General features: G+C 31.8%; 2 protein-coding genes across 3 annotated transcripts in view; one reads left to right on the top strand and one right to left on the bottom strand.

Moving 5' to 3' along the window:
- LOC110037584 (protein MICRORCHIDIA 2-like) overlaps nucleotides 1-14,931 on the top strand; it is a 119,445-nt gene that overhangs the window by 2,321 nt on the left and 102,193 nt on the right. For both annotated transcript variants that reach the window (XM_020742266.1, XM_020742265.1), the window contains exons 3-6: nucleotides 7,037-7,071; nucleotides 7,319-7,397; nucleotides 7,492-7,581; nucleotides 14,485-14,560. In XM_020742266.1, the coding sequence (XP_020597925.1) occupies nucleotides 7,037-7,071; nucleotides 7,319-7,397; nucleotides 7,492-7,581; nucleotides 14,485-14,560 (280 nt within the window). The remainder of the gene's footprint in view (nucleotides 1-7,036; nucleotides 7,072-7,318; nucleotides 7,398-7,491; nucleotides 7,582-14,484; nucleotides 14,561-14,931) is intronic.
- On the bottom strand, nucleotides 10,041-10,750 carry LOC110037583 (probable protein phosphatase 2C 59; the record flags this gene model as incomplete). The annotated part of the gene is made up of 1 exon (XM_020742264.1): nucleotides 10,041-10,750. A coding segment is annotated over one exon (588 nt), but the record flags the coding sequence as incomplete, so codon positions are not given.

The raw sequence follows: 14,931 nt of genomic DNA, 5'->3' as shown, positions 1-14,931 counted from the left end.
AAATTATGTACTCTCGCCTTCAACCAATCTCGAAACCCCTAATTTTACCTTAGTTGAAACCCTAAGTGGAAATGATCCACTATACTGCTAAAGAGAACCTTCCAAATAGGTGTTTAGGAGCTTATCATGTAGGATATGTAATAAGAAATCTTTCAATTACAATGTAGGCTCGCTTATTTAAAAAAAAGATAACATGAGGAAATTATGCATAGCAATAATGGTGACCAATCTGAGGGTTAAGATGAAGAAAACTTCTTCCACCATGAGATCTCAAGTGACGAAGAGCTAATGCGTCATAATTTGGCATCGAGTATAGAAGAAGAGGGATTAACTTTAGCGTGAAAGTTAATTTACTAGGTTTTGGTGGTTTTATGGATTCTGACGAGCTTAATGAGTGACTCCTAACCATTAGATGAATCTTTGAGTATAAATCATTCCAACTAACATAAGGGTTAAATTTGGTTCTATTAAACTCGACCATGAGTTTGAATAACAAGAGTACGTTGACTAGTGCTAATACATGCCTCGTATGAGGAGAAGCCAACATAGGAAGGTGCAAAGTCTGATTCGGTCAGTACCCCCAATCATTTCCAGCTAGTAAGTGTTTCAAGTGTCAAAAATATGAAGACATTATAACTAATTTCCCAAATTGAAGAGTGATTTCACTCACTGAGCAGGGCACGGTGGAAGAAACAGATTGTGGAGACTATGGAGATAAGAATAATATGAATATCAATTTTTCGCAGATGATGGTGAGATGCTTGCAGTTCGATGAATTCTTTAGATTGAGCCTAAGAGAGCGCATCAGTGGTTTTGACATATCACATTTCATACTCATAACACCATAAATGGGATGACATTTAGCATAGATGGAGTTTGTGAGAATATCTAAATGATGGACGAATTGAGTCTCTTACTAATAAACACTCCTAACCCTATTGTCTGACTTGGTTGAAGAAAAAAAGAAGTTCAATGTTGACAAGAGGTACCTAGTAGTGTTTTTTATTGGAGATAAACTATATGAGTGATTGTGGTTTGATATTGTGCCTATAGATGCACATAATGTTCTATTGGGCCAATCTTGGTGGTGGGACAGGAGAACGCTTCATGATGAGAAGAATACTTGTTCATTTATCAATGGTTGGATACATAATGCGCTTTTGCTCTTGAAGGAATCACTAGGATGAAATCCTTCTATTGCCCACTTAACCATGTAAAGCTATCATGGAAGTTACTACAAGTGTTAATACAAATGATTTCTCTTGAAGAAAGAATTTTTATTGGAAGGTATTTAAATGAACATGTTGGTAGAGTGGTATAATATTTTAGAAATATTCATGGTGGCTATGATTTTAGAGTGATTAATTAAAAATGTAGAACCATATTATATTTTAGATTTATTATTGCCAATACATTATTTAAGAAAAGAGATGAGCATATTATTACTTATAAGCAAGGATCTAATAAAACCCATTAATTATTCTTTTGTGAGAAAAAAAGATTGTTGAGAATGTAAAGATTGTAAGTTCATTCCAAGTGAAAATCTAAGTTTGAACATCGAAAGTAGTTCTAGATTTTAAGATGAAGAGTTATAAGATAAATAATAAAATGAAATATTATCATAGAATTAGACGCGGACATCTAACAGACAATTTTTTGCATAAACTTAAAGATTTTAAGATTTGAATGTTTATGAAGAAACCAATTTCTATATCGGATAAAGTAACAAACATTATTAAACAAATGACAAAAGATGTACTTAGAGAATTAAAAGAAAAAAAAATTATAATTAAAAATAGTTGGTGGTGGATTAATAATGGGCAATGAAAGATAAAATATAAGAAGTTTTGCTATAAAAATTGGTTTAAATGTAAAAGCTCAGAGAACTGGAAAAAGTATAACGTGGCCTATAAGGAGTCTAAGAGAATAATTCATGGCGCTGAGAATTCTGTTTTAAGTGATCTTTATAATAGATTAAATACTAAAGAGGGTGAAAAATATATGTATAAAGTAGCCAATTAATGAAAAAAAGTAAAGATTCAATTTAAGTAAAGTGTATTGAAGATAAAAATTAAAGTGTTTTTCTTAAAGGACGATATTCAACATAAGTGGTTTATTAATGAAGTTTATAAAAATACGATCGAACTTAGTGATCTTAATATCAATAACAATATTATAACCTTTTATTTTTACCATCACATCAGTTAAAAAAAATATAAGGAGGATTTAAAGAAAACCAAGAGTGAAAAATAAGTAGGATATGATAATATCCCAATTGAAGTGTGAAATTATCTAGGAGATTTGAGAGTTTCTTGGTTTACCAAATTCCTTAATATTTTTTTTAAAAACTAAAAAGATGTCTGAGAAGTGAAGGAAGAGTATTTTGGTCTACATTTTTAAGAATAATGTGAATGCATATGAGTGTGCAAAATATATGAGAATTAAGCTAATGTGTCATACTTACAAATTACGGGAGAGGGTAATTGAACATAAATTAAGATGAGATACAAAAATTTTTCATGATCAGTTTGGATTTATGCTGGGTAAGTCTACTGTGGAAGCTATACATTTATTGAGAGGTTTGATGGAGAAGTACAAAGAGAATTAGGAGGTTATGCATATGATTTTTATTGATTTAGAAAAAGTTTACGGTAAGGTTCCACGCGAAGTTCTTTGGAGAGTTCTAGAAAAGAAAATTGTTGACATGACTTATATTCAAGTCATTAAAGATATGTATTTTAGAGCTATTAATTTTGCTTGAACAAAGGTGGATTGACCAATTATTTTCCTATTTCAGTTGGATTACATCAAGGATTTCAGTTGGATTACATCAATTGGATTACATCAAGGATCGACTTTAAGACCATATCTTTTTGCTTTAGTTATGGATGCTCTTACTAAACTTTTGCAGGATGATTTACCTTGGTGTATATTTTTTGCTGATGATATCCTTCTTGTAGATAAAACTAGAGAAAGAGTTTAGGAAAAAAATGATTATGGAGATCTACATTAAAGACTAAAGGTTTTCGTTTGAGTAGATCTAAAACTGAATACATGCAATGTAATTTTAGTAATAGTATCTCTAGCGACATAACTGTAACTATGAGTGGCAAATCATTAAAAGGTGTGAACATTTTATATATTTTGGGGCTATTGTTCAAAGTGATGGTGATATTGATGGGGATGTTATTGGTAGAATTCAGGTTGGGTGGTTGAGGTGGACGAATGTATCTTGCCTATTGTGCGATAAAATAGTACCACTTAAACTTAAAGGAAAATTTTTTAAGACTGTGATGAAACATGCAATGCTTTATGGCATAGAATGGTGGCCTGTAAAAGAGAAGCATAAAACAAACTTAAGTGTGGCTGAGATGAGAATGCTTAGGTGAATGAGTGGCTTGACACTTAAAGGCAAAATGCAAGACAAATCTATGCATGAAAGGGTTGGCGTAGCTCCAGTGACAGACAATATTAGAGTGAGTCGTCTTAGCTAGTTTGGTCACATTAAACGTCGACCATCTGATGATCCGGCTAGGAGAGTAAATGTTTAAAATTCCACTTATGTTAAGAAAGACAAAAATATACCTAAAAAGACTTGGGCGTATTGTATAAAAATGATCTTAATCTATTTGAATTAAATGAAAATATGACACTCAATATGACACGATGTAGAAAAGAATTCATGTTGCTGACCCCACTTAGTGGGATAAAGGCTTATTGTTGTTGTTGTATTGTTCAAGGCACCACGAAACTGCGTGATATGCTTAAATTAAGCAAAATTTGATGTGATTTGCTAAGTAGCACAAATTGAAGGTGAATCAAAGTTGGAACTAAGACACTAGTTGTTATACTTGTTTTCAACATAGGTACTTGAGTTCGTGTGTGAAGGTCAACCACTTGATTCTTCCACTAGCACTTGACTAGGGCTTACATAGTCATTTATTAGGTTATGGTAAGTCATTAATTAATAGTTATGATTAAAATATGCTAACCACTTATATATTTGCTAGTTTAGTGGTGTAAATAATATATGCTTGAGCAAGCTTAGAGTTTTTTCGTGTTTGACTCATTCAAAATTTGTTTGTTTGAGTGAATTCTATTTGAAATTATTTGTGAATAACATTTTCGTGTTTGAACTGTTTAAATTTGTGTGTTGCTCATATCAAACTCAAATTATTTAAAATTACTAAATTTTAATATTTTTAAAATAAAACATAAAAAAATGAAACAATTATATTAAAATAAAAAGTTATCATGAAATTATTATTTATACAATAACATAAATATATAAATTTATTAATAAATATTAATTATATAATTAATCAATTTTTTGTGCCAAAATGAGTCGAATGCAATTGTAGTGTTCAGCTTGTTTATAAATCGGGCTCAAAATTTTTGCTCATGTTTAGCTTGCTTAATGATTGATTCTGTGTTGATTGGCCAAAACTATATTATTCCAAAATTTATAAAACCTAATTTTAATATCTTAACCATCATATACATTATGATTCATTATGATTAATATAATTAATTTGTTAACTTAGAGCTGTTAAAAAAACTCGTACGCAAATATGTTTGTTTCAGAAGATTTGAATAAGTTTTGATTATTTAGGAAAAAAAAAGCTATTGGGATCATCTTTAAATTTGGCTTTTGGAATGAAGTGACTTACAATTTGAAGGTGAAAAACCCAATTGTGAAGATGTTAAGATTAGTAGATTGTGTCTAACGACTTGCAATGTGTTATATTTATGATGCAATTTGTGGTGCATTTAAAGAAGATGGAAGGAAATTTGAACAAATTTTTTTGTATTATTAAAAATAGATGGAAGTGTCAACTCTGACAACTATTGCATCAAGCTGGATATTATCTTAATCCAGATTTTTTTTATAAGAATAAGTCTAATTCAGTCAATGCACCTTGATAGAAATCATATATATTGTTATTTGCAAGATAGTGGAAGATTCAAATAAAAAAAATGATAATATATTAAACATTTTATATTTATAATCATTCTAGGTGTATTTTTACAATGGAGCAAGGCATCCGTGACAGAGATAAGAAAGCTCCAGGTATGATTAATTAAAATTAAAATTTTATTTTTCAATCTTTAATTAATAAATTTTTGTGTAATAGCACAATATAATCATAACAATAAAGTGGTGGGAGATGAATGGTGCATTGATTTCAACTTTACAAAAATTGACTGTCAAAATATTATGATTGACTTGCAGTGCTATAGGCTGTGAAAGCGACTGAAGTGTCTTTGAGTTGGTTAATACTTTATAAATTTAAAAATAATAAATAAGAGAAATTAGTTAGAACAAAAATGCTTCAATGATTTATTAAATACGATCAAACTTTAAGAAGAAGATTTAATTTAAGAGATATTGATTTAGTTTGGACTCAATTGACAAAAGTATGAGTGGTTGAATGGAGAATGCTGGTGAGCAACAATTTGATGATGAAGTTCTACTTGGAGACAAACTGAAGAGGCTTTAGGAGAAATTAATTGAAGATCACCTATATGATGTAGTTGGAAAAAAAAGGGACCATCTGCAATGATGATTAGTTAACCGCAACTTGTATTTGATCCTTCTGTGCTACAAGATAAAATAAATTTTTTTCAGAAGAAGAAGATGATGAAGAGTGGGAAAAATTTGAAGAAGAAATTTTACTTGAAAAAGAAAGAAATTATATGAATGAAATAGATGATGAAGACTATTGATTTACTTTAGGATATTTTTTGAAATCTAAGCCTTTATTATTTTGTTTATGCTTTAAAATTTAGTTTTTGTTGAGTTATAAGATTTTTTGGGCAAAGTTTTAGTTTTTAATTGTTGCAGGAAAATATTAGAAATGGTTTGAAATTTTAATTTATAGTTTCATCTCATGTTAGTCTTTAAACAACTTTCTTTTCTCTTTCATATGAACTTTTTAAATCATATTTGATGTTTTATAATTGCTAACAACTGCATTTATACATCAACAAATTTATACAACTTACTATCGCTTTGGTTATTAAAAGGCTCACTTCACTCAACGTTTTTGCGCTTTGAAGTAAAAATAAAGTCTTGCGCATCACGTTATGTTTTGCGCTTTGACAACACTATGTTGGACAACAGGTTCGACATGTCGGCGGCTGTCCTGGCTGAATCAACAAGTTAGACAGCGAAAGGGCAAGAAATGGATAGTGAGGAGGTTTCACCATCTATTCTTGAACAAGATATAAACACACCACCTGTAAAAGGAAATGATATAGTACTCCGAAGGTCATAAAATGAATAATAATATCTCTAAAGTAGTTAAATCAAAACCTAGCTACCTCAAACAACAAAATACAATATATAAATAGCTTTTATTAGCAAATAACCCTAATTAGAAATAAGGAATTTAGAATAAACTTATAAAGGAAAAAAACTAGGTGAAATTGCAATCGGAAGATATCCTAGGCGGAAATCATTGTCACATTGTCGTGGGATGTTCCACGATTAGTACAAAATTTGAGAATCATATAATTTTGTGGAAAAGGAATCACAGATCCTAAAAGTTCCGATTGTAGTGGATTACGTACGAGCTGGATCACACGTTACACCATCCTAATGCTCCCACATCACTGTCTTTTTTCCATTGCAAGTTTAACAAAACTAACTGATTTGGTTGTGGAGGTCTTTTTTTGCTAAGAAACAAGAAGGGTGCACTATTGAGACAGTTACATCATGTGAAAATTGGGATAATCTATAATTTGTTGAAGCATGTGCTTGTTTATGGCACTCTTCTTTAAATCCTTCCAATTTCCTACTTACTTTTTATTTATTTTTAGTGCTTTTGTCTTTCTTTGGCTGGCACTACAGAAATTTTCTTCTTTTAAGTAACAGATCAATCGATATCTTCCCAAGGCTTTGTTCTTTTTTTTTGGTATTTTGCTTTCATCTCTCCTTTCAGCACTCAAGAGACTTAGTATGCTTTTCAGTTTTTTTTATTACCTTTTTTTAATCTGCGGAAAATTTTTGATATTTTCACTTTTTTCCATGCAGCCATTGCCGAACTTCTTGACAATGCAGTTGATGAGGTAAAGATTTTCTTGTGCAGCTAGTAATTGTAATATTCAGGAATTTTTAATTTGGTTGGCAAGAAACAAAGTATTGGTTTAAGCTATAGGTTGCTACTTAGTTGAGCTGGTCAGTGTATTTTTAGAACATTGGTATCGATAAGGTGTGAATGATATTATCCATGCCTTCAAATTTTGTTTAATGAAGAAGCTGAATGCTTTTGATATTTTTTTGTTGCTTTTATGTCTTTATGATCCTGCTCCATAGATATGCAATGGTGCAACATTTGTCAAGGTAGATAAGATGATCAATCCAAGAGATAGCAGTCCTATGTTACTTGTTCAAGGTACTTGCCACCAATATATTACCATACACATCAGGAAATCATTTGTGTTTTCAAAATTTTGAAAATGATATCCATCCTCATGGAAAATTTGCAGATGATGGAGGAGGAATGGACCCAGAAGGTATACGCCATTGTATGAGCTTGGGATTCTCAAAGAAGAACTCAAAGACCACTATAGGACAGTGTAAGATCTTAATTTCTACCTGTATGCAGCTTATGCATTTTCATTCTAATTAGGATTTTGTCGTTGAATCCTTTAAAATGTTTTCTAGTATTGTCCATGAATCAATATTACATGCCAGTCAGCTACTACCTTTTATTTGCCAGAAAACCTTCCATAAGAATCAGTGACGCTGTATGCTTTACTGGTAGTTTTGACAAATATATAAGATGAATTTGTATAGGCTTTTTGGTTGTTAGGTTTTTTCCATTGCAATCTATTAACTAGTTGAATCCTTTAAAATGTTTTCTAGTATTGTCCATGAATCAATATTACATGCCAGTCAGCTACTACCTTTTATTTGCCAGAAAACCTTCCATAAGAATCAGTGACGCTGTATGCTTTACTGGTAGTTTGGACAACTATATAAGATGAATTTGTATAGGCTTTTTGGCGGTTGACTTGTTTCCATTGCAAGCTTTTAACTACCAAGTAGAAAATGAAGGCGATTAGTATTTTTTTTAATTCATTTTAAAAGCTATTAACTTCCTTTTATTTGCCAGAAAACTACCAAGTAGAAAATGAAGGCGATTAGTATTTTTTTTTTAATTTATATATTTTAAAAGCTATTAACTTCCTTTCATTTGCCAGAAAACCTTCCTTAAGAATCAGTGACGCTGTATGCTTTACTGGTAGTTTGGACAACTATATAAGATGAATTTGTATAGGCTTTTTGGCGGTTGACTTGTTTCCATTGCAAGCTTTTAACTACCAAGTAGAAAATGAAGGCGATTAGTATTTTTTTTAATTCATTTTAAAAGCTATTAACTTCCTTTTATTTGCCAGAAAACTTTCCTTAAGAATCAGTGACGCTGTATGCTTTACTGGTAGTTTTGACGACTATATAAGATGAATTTGTATAGGCTTTTTGGTGGCTAGTTTGTTTCCCTTTCAAGCTATTAACTACCAGTAGAAAGTGAAAGCGGAGGGGTTTTTTTTTTTGGTGCTATTCATTTTATAAGCTTGAACATTTCTACAACCATTGATGATTTCAACATTTATATCAAGACAGTAATAAAGTTTTTTTTTACTAAAATCAAAGTATATTTATATCATATAGAATTTTTTATCAGCCATTGTCATGGACATCTTCATCGCTATCATCATCTTATTAGCCTTATTGTAATTTATTTACTATGCCTTCATTACTTCTTCTTCGTATCATAGTTAAAATATACAATTAATGATGGTCTCACTTCAATGAAATCTTTGTAGTCAGCTACACTTCCAAGTTAATATTTGCATACTTATTATACCGCACCTTTTTGGGTGTTCTGAAATTTCCATCATTTTTTATTTATATATGAGTGCTTCTAGGTTAAACTTTCATTCATATGGCAAATTGGATTTCAGAAAAAAACACTATTTAGAAATTTTATCCTCATTTGTTAGGATTTTGTCTTGTTCGAGTTATTTCATAGGTGCAAAACCCCATGATTAATTTTTCCTCTCAATCATGAGAGAAAATTATGGCTAGTCATTACGCTTCATAATACTTAGCTTATAGTACCATCAACTTGTTTTTAGATAATGATATAGCATTGTACCTTCTAGTGGATGATGTGTGAATGATAATGAACCTAATTAATATCCAATGGTTACACTTAATTTTATCACTCTACAAACTAGTCCAGAGAGTGGACCCCCTTGCTTTAAAGTTTAAAACGACCAATTATTCTTCAAATTTTCTTATTTTGTAATTTTTCTTCGAATTATATATTTTTATGTATTTTTATATTTCTTATTCGTATTTACCTCTGAAGTGTTTTGTCTTGAAACTTGAAGCTTTTTATGATGGTTTTCTCTCCAGCGTAGTTTCTGTTCTCAACATAGCTTTTATCAAATTTTTATGATACATGTCTCAGGTTTAGGTTTTGCTTTGTAATGCGATGGGTCATAATGCTCTCTATTGACATGTATGATCCATCTGTGGGTTTCTTCCCTAACCGTGCACCTTTATTTGGAAAGAGAGGAAAAGGAATTAAAATTCGAAATTCAAAATTCAAAATTAATTTTCATAACCAATTTTTCTAAAACCTCTATTTGAAAATTAGCTAGTATTTCAGAATTCAATTTTAATTTGCTAACTGAAGTTTTCTAAAATCTCTCCATAAAATTAGCTAGTAAATTTAAACGTTATCAATACTCTCTCTTGTCTCCTTCTTTCATATCCTTCTCTTCTTCTCTTTCTCTTTTTCTCTTCTTCTTCTCCTTTTGTCTTTTTTTCATGGCTTACATTACCCGATCTTATTCTTGTGTCCTTGGTTTGGCCTCTTTTGAGATAAGGTTGAAATTAGGAATGAAACCAAACTGGGCTCTATTTAGAAACAAATTCATTACAGCCTAAGAGATTAAATTGAGAAAAGAAAAAAATTACGTCCTTAAAGCAACAGCCGTTCCAGAAAATAACCTACCTTACCTACCTTGAGCTAGCAAAATCAATTCCTTTTCATTGCTTGCAGTACTGAAATATGCAAAACATACCTTCCTCTGATGCCTTTTGCTTTACTAGAGAAAAGCTTTATAAGTGAATTTTATTCCAACCTCACTGCTCTTGTACGCTGTGAGTGTTATCCTCACTAATGCAACCAAGAAACCGCACGACGACACAGGTTATATTGTCAGCACTTCCCCTAAGGGAAGCCTCCTGCAGCAGGTTCTTTGCAGCCTGTTCTGGATCTTCAATGGGTTTGACCATGGCTACAGCGTCCTCATTGGAGACTACATCCCACAGTCCATCACTTGCGAGGATGAGGAACTCTAGAGATCCATCAACCACCTCTTCCTGAATTTCAGGATCTGCAACCACATACTGCTTCAAGAGACGATCACCAAATGCACGGGAAACAGCTAATACGCCACCAACGCGCCATGTGCCAGCCCAGATAACAAAACCTCCAGCGTCCTCAATTCTCTGTCTCTCATCTGTTTGATCAGGCTTGTGATCTCTTGAAACAGCAATGGCATTTCCACTCTGACATATGACAGCTCTAGAATCTCCAACATTAGCTACAAGGAGACGATCGCCAACGAGAATAGCAGTCGAAGCTGTTGATCCAGCATCTCGGCTTTGATTATTTTCAGATCTCAAGAACTCAGAGTCTGTATGGCTGTAGGCATCAGCTGAACATTGAAAAGTAAATTATCAGATTGGTGATCTGTACAATAATCAAAATTAATAACTATTCCTGCAAAAAAAATTGTCAACTGTTCCAGCAGAAAAAACAACATGGTTGTGGGCATCTGCTGTAGTTTACAGTTTTATTTTGTAAACATGTTCTTTTTATTTTTCAAGGAATAACAATCAGTTATATCAATGGAGGATCAAGGTAATGACTAGGGCTGAGATTGCAATATCTATGATTTATATAACTAAATAATGCAAATATTAATGAAGATAAAGCAAATAGTGTCAAAATTATGGGGATAACATAGTTCTCTATTATTGTATAATGTCATAAGAGATAATAGACTTATACTAGATTTATTTTAAAAAATCATAATATCAGTTATATCTCTGTGTGTGTGTGTGTGTTGCAAAAGCCCGTACGGGATTTTATACAGTAAGAAAAGGTAGGACAACACAATGGGTGGGGAAAAATCCAGAAAGTAGGATCTTCCCTCCGGTATACAACCCACCCAAAAAACATGTATTCCCAGAAAGTAGGATCTTCCCTCTGGTATACAACCCATAAAGTAGGATCTTCCAGAAAGTGGGTTAGGAAAACTCCAAAAGATTTTTACATGTATTCCCAAAAAACATATTAAAGAAAGAAACTGTAGCGAAATAAGAAGAAAAGTAAGTAAAAGGAGAGAAATGCGATATAACAAAAGTTAAAGCAATCTTCTGAGAGAGGCTATTCCTCGGTAGGAGTAGCAGAACTACAAAGAGATGATGATTAATAAGTAGATCCTCTCCCAAAGCCAAAAACCGAAGACATTAATGATGAAAGGAGACCGTAAGCCATATCATTGTGAACATCTGACAATAGGAGGATTCAAAGAGTCTCCCCTTAAAAGTATATTAAGCTCTATGAGAGGCACCAAACCAATAGAGACACACAAAAAACCACATTTAGCCAACCAATCGGCTGGTGCATCTCCCTCCCTGTACATATAATTTTATATGACCTGAAGGCCATGAGAAGCTATAAATTGCCAAATATTATTAAGACAAATAATTAAATTCTAAAGAGGCTCTTGTTTTCTAGTGATGAAATCTAGAAGAATAGAAGAATCCGATTCGTTAAAAATTGTAGGCCAATTAAAAGTAACAACATTTAACTCAAGAGAAAAGAAAATTAAAGATTTAACTCAAGTAAAATGTATTAAAAATGGAAATCAATAGGGCTTATTTAGTAAAAGATATTCTACATAATTGAGTGAGTTATTTTAATAAACTTTTCAATGAAGTTTCTGAAAATACGATTTACATTAGTGATCTTAAAATCGTTAATAATAATACAATATTTCATTTTTTTTGTCACATTAGTAAAGAAGAAGTTGAGACTTTAAAGAAAACAAGGGGTGGAAAGTCTGTAAGACCTGATGATATCCCAATTAAAGTGTGGAAATATTTAGGAGATTTTTAGGAGATTTGGAAATATTTAGGAGATTTGGGAGTTTTTTTGGCTTACTAAACTCTTTAATATTATTTTAAAAATTAAAAAGATGCTTGAGGAGTGGAGGAAGAGTATTGTGTTCCCCATTTTTAATAATAAAGGGGATGCACAAAAGTGTGCAAATTGTAGAGGAATTAAGTTGATGTATCATGCTTTTAAATTACGGGAGTGTAATTGAACATAGGTTAAGAAGTATTTCAAAGAGTTTTCATAATCAGTTTGGATTTATGCCGGGCAGGTCTACTATGGAAGCTATACATTTATTGAGAAGTTTGATGGAGAAGTACCGGGAGGATATAGAGGTTTTACAGATGATTTTTATTGATCTAGAAAAAGCTTACGATAAAGTTCCAAGAGACATCCGTTTGAGAGTTCAAGAGAAAAAAGATATTAATATGACTTATATTTAGGTCATTAAAGATATGTATACTAGAGCTGTTACTTGTGTTTGAACAGGAGGATTAACTAAATATTTTCTTTTTTAAGTTGGATTACATCAAGGATCGGCTTTAAACTTTTATTTTTTTTGCTTTAGTTATGGATGTTCTTACTGGATATTTACAGGAGGCTTTTTCACTGATGATATCTATTTTGTGGATAAGACTGGAGAAAAAACTCAGAAAAACTTGAATTATGGAGGTGTCTAAAGGTATTCTTTTGAGTAGAATTGAAACTGAATACACAGAATGTAATTTTAGTAGTAGTAGCTCTAGTGACAAAATTGTAATTATGGGTGATCAAATTATTAAAAGGTGTGAAATATTTTAGATATCTCGAGTCTTTTGTTCAAAGTGATTGTGATACAGATGGGAATGTTATTAGTATAATTCAAGTTGGTTGATTGAAGTGAAGGAATGCTTCAGGCTTAGAAAAATACCGCTCAGACTGAAATGAAAATTTTATAAGATGGTGAGACTTGTAATGCTTTATGGCGCTGAATGTCGGCCTTGAAAAGAGCAGCATGAAACTAAGATAAGTGTTGCTGAGATGAGAATGCTTCTGTAATGAGTGGCTTTACACTTAGAGACAAAATGCGAAATGAATATATCCGTGATATGGTTGGTGTAGCTCCAGCGGTGAACAAAATTAGAGAGTCATCTTAGATGATTCGGTCACATTAAACATCGATCATCTGATGATCTGGTCATGCGAGTAGATGTTTTAGATTCAAGTTATGTTAAGAAAGACAGAGGTAGAACTGGAAAGACTGAGGCATATTGTATAAAAAATGATCATAATTTATTAGAACTAAATGAAAATATGACACTCAATCGGATACAATGGAGAAAAAAGATTCATGTAGCCGGCCCCACTTAGAGGGATTAAGGCTTGTTGTTGCTGTTGTAATAAAGTGGGAGAAAATGTTAAAACTGCATGAAATAATAGCAGGTCAATTTTTAATATTTTGATTTTATGTTTTTATATCTATATTCGGTGGAAAATTGATTGAGCTGTAAATTTCTTACATATGCATCTAGAACTGTATGCTCACCTTGAAAAGATGTCCTCAGCAATGATTTGGTGTTTAGCATTAAATAGCATGTGGCAGCGAAGTGTTCATATTGCAGTTTACATGTAACTGAACCAAAACATGAATGCTATGTAGGGTTTGACCATATGCTCAATCTGTTCTAACCAATGATTTGAATAACTGTGCTGAAGCCTGTGAGGGTGGTTGTTGATGAATTTCGTTTCATACGAGCTAGTTCATATTCTTACATGTTTCTATGGCAGTATAAGATATTGTGGTCTGCTTTAGCTTTGGTAATCACATTTTTTTGGGTAGTTTTATCACTCGCTTTGACTGGTTTCTCATTATTATCATTATGAATCATCTCAAGTGATATTGATGGATTTTCGCATTGAATGAACTTCACGGTGCGATTGTGAACATATACTTCCTGTTTTCTTATTTCCATGATCTATCTACATGAGGTATTATTTATTTCCAACGAATTTTTTAATTGTTTTAGAATTTTGAATAATGGATTTGTGCACTTGAATTTGGCATTACTGAAACGATTTGGTCAGTGTCTTGTTGCTTTTGTACAATTGATACAACATTATAGTCTGAAGTGCTTCAAGCCAAGCTGTTTCGGTGTTATGCCTGTAATTTGCCATCTGATTTTATGAACACAGCTCTTATTTAAGTTCCTGAACTTCACTTCTACATACTTTTGCCTATGAATTGAAAAATTTTGATCTTTTTTAATGCTTTAAAATCTAATATATTGCCTCTTTTCAGATGGTAATGGCTTTAAGACAAGTACTATGAGATTAGGTGCGGATGCAATTGTATTCACTCGCGCTAATCATGGCTGGTATATTGTTTTCTTAGTTTGTTCCCGTGTCTTATCATCATCTTTCTTCAGCTCAAGTTTGATTTATTTTTCATGATACTTCAAAATTACTAATGTTGTAACACACACACATATGGAAATTTTGCTTTATTGCCTCATAATTGTCTTATTTGGATTAATGCATGCTATATTTTCTATTTGGAGACTTATGCTTGAAAATTCAATTTGGAATGAATTATCATTGTTATTGAAAAATATGCTCTCTAACTCTTACCCTTGTGATGTGGAGATGTGGATGTCGAATTAGAAAGCTACCTGTATTTCAGGTCAAACTTCCCTCTTACATATATATATATATATAGATATATATATATATATACATATATATATAT

This window comes from Phalaenopsis equestris, unplaced genomic scaffold, assembly GCF_001263595.1.
Source record: "Phalaenopsis equestris unplaced genomic scaffold, ASM126359v1 Scaffold221722, whole genome shotgun sequence".
Taxonomy (NCBI): domain Eukaryota; kingdom Viridiplantae; phylum Streptophyta; class Magnoliopsida; order Asparagales; family Orchidaceae; genus Phalaenopsis; species Phalaenopsis equestris.
Note: the sequence above shows the minus strand (reverse complement) of the source record. Positions and strands in the feature narration are given on the sequence as shown.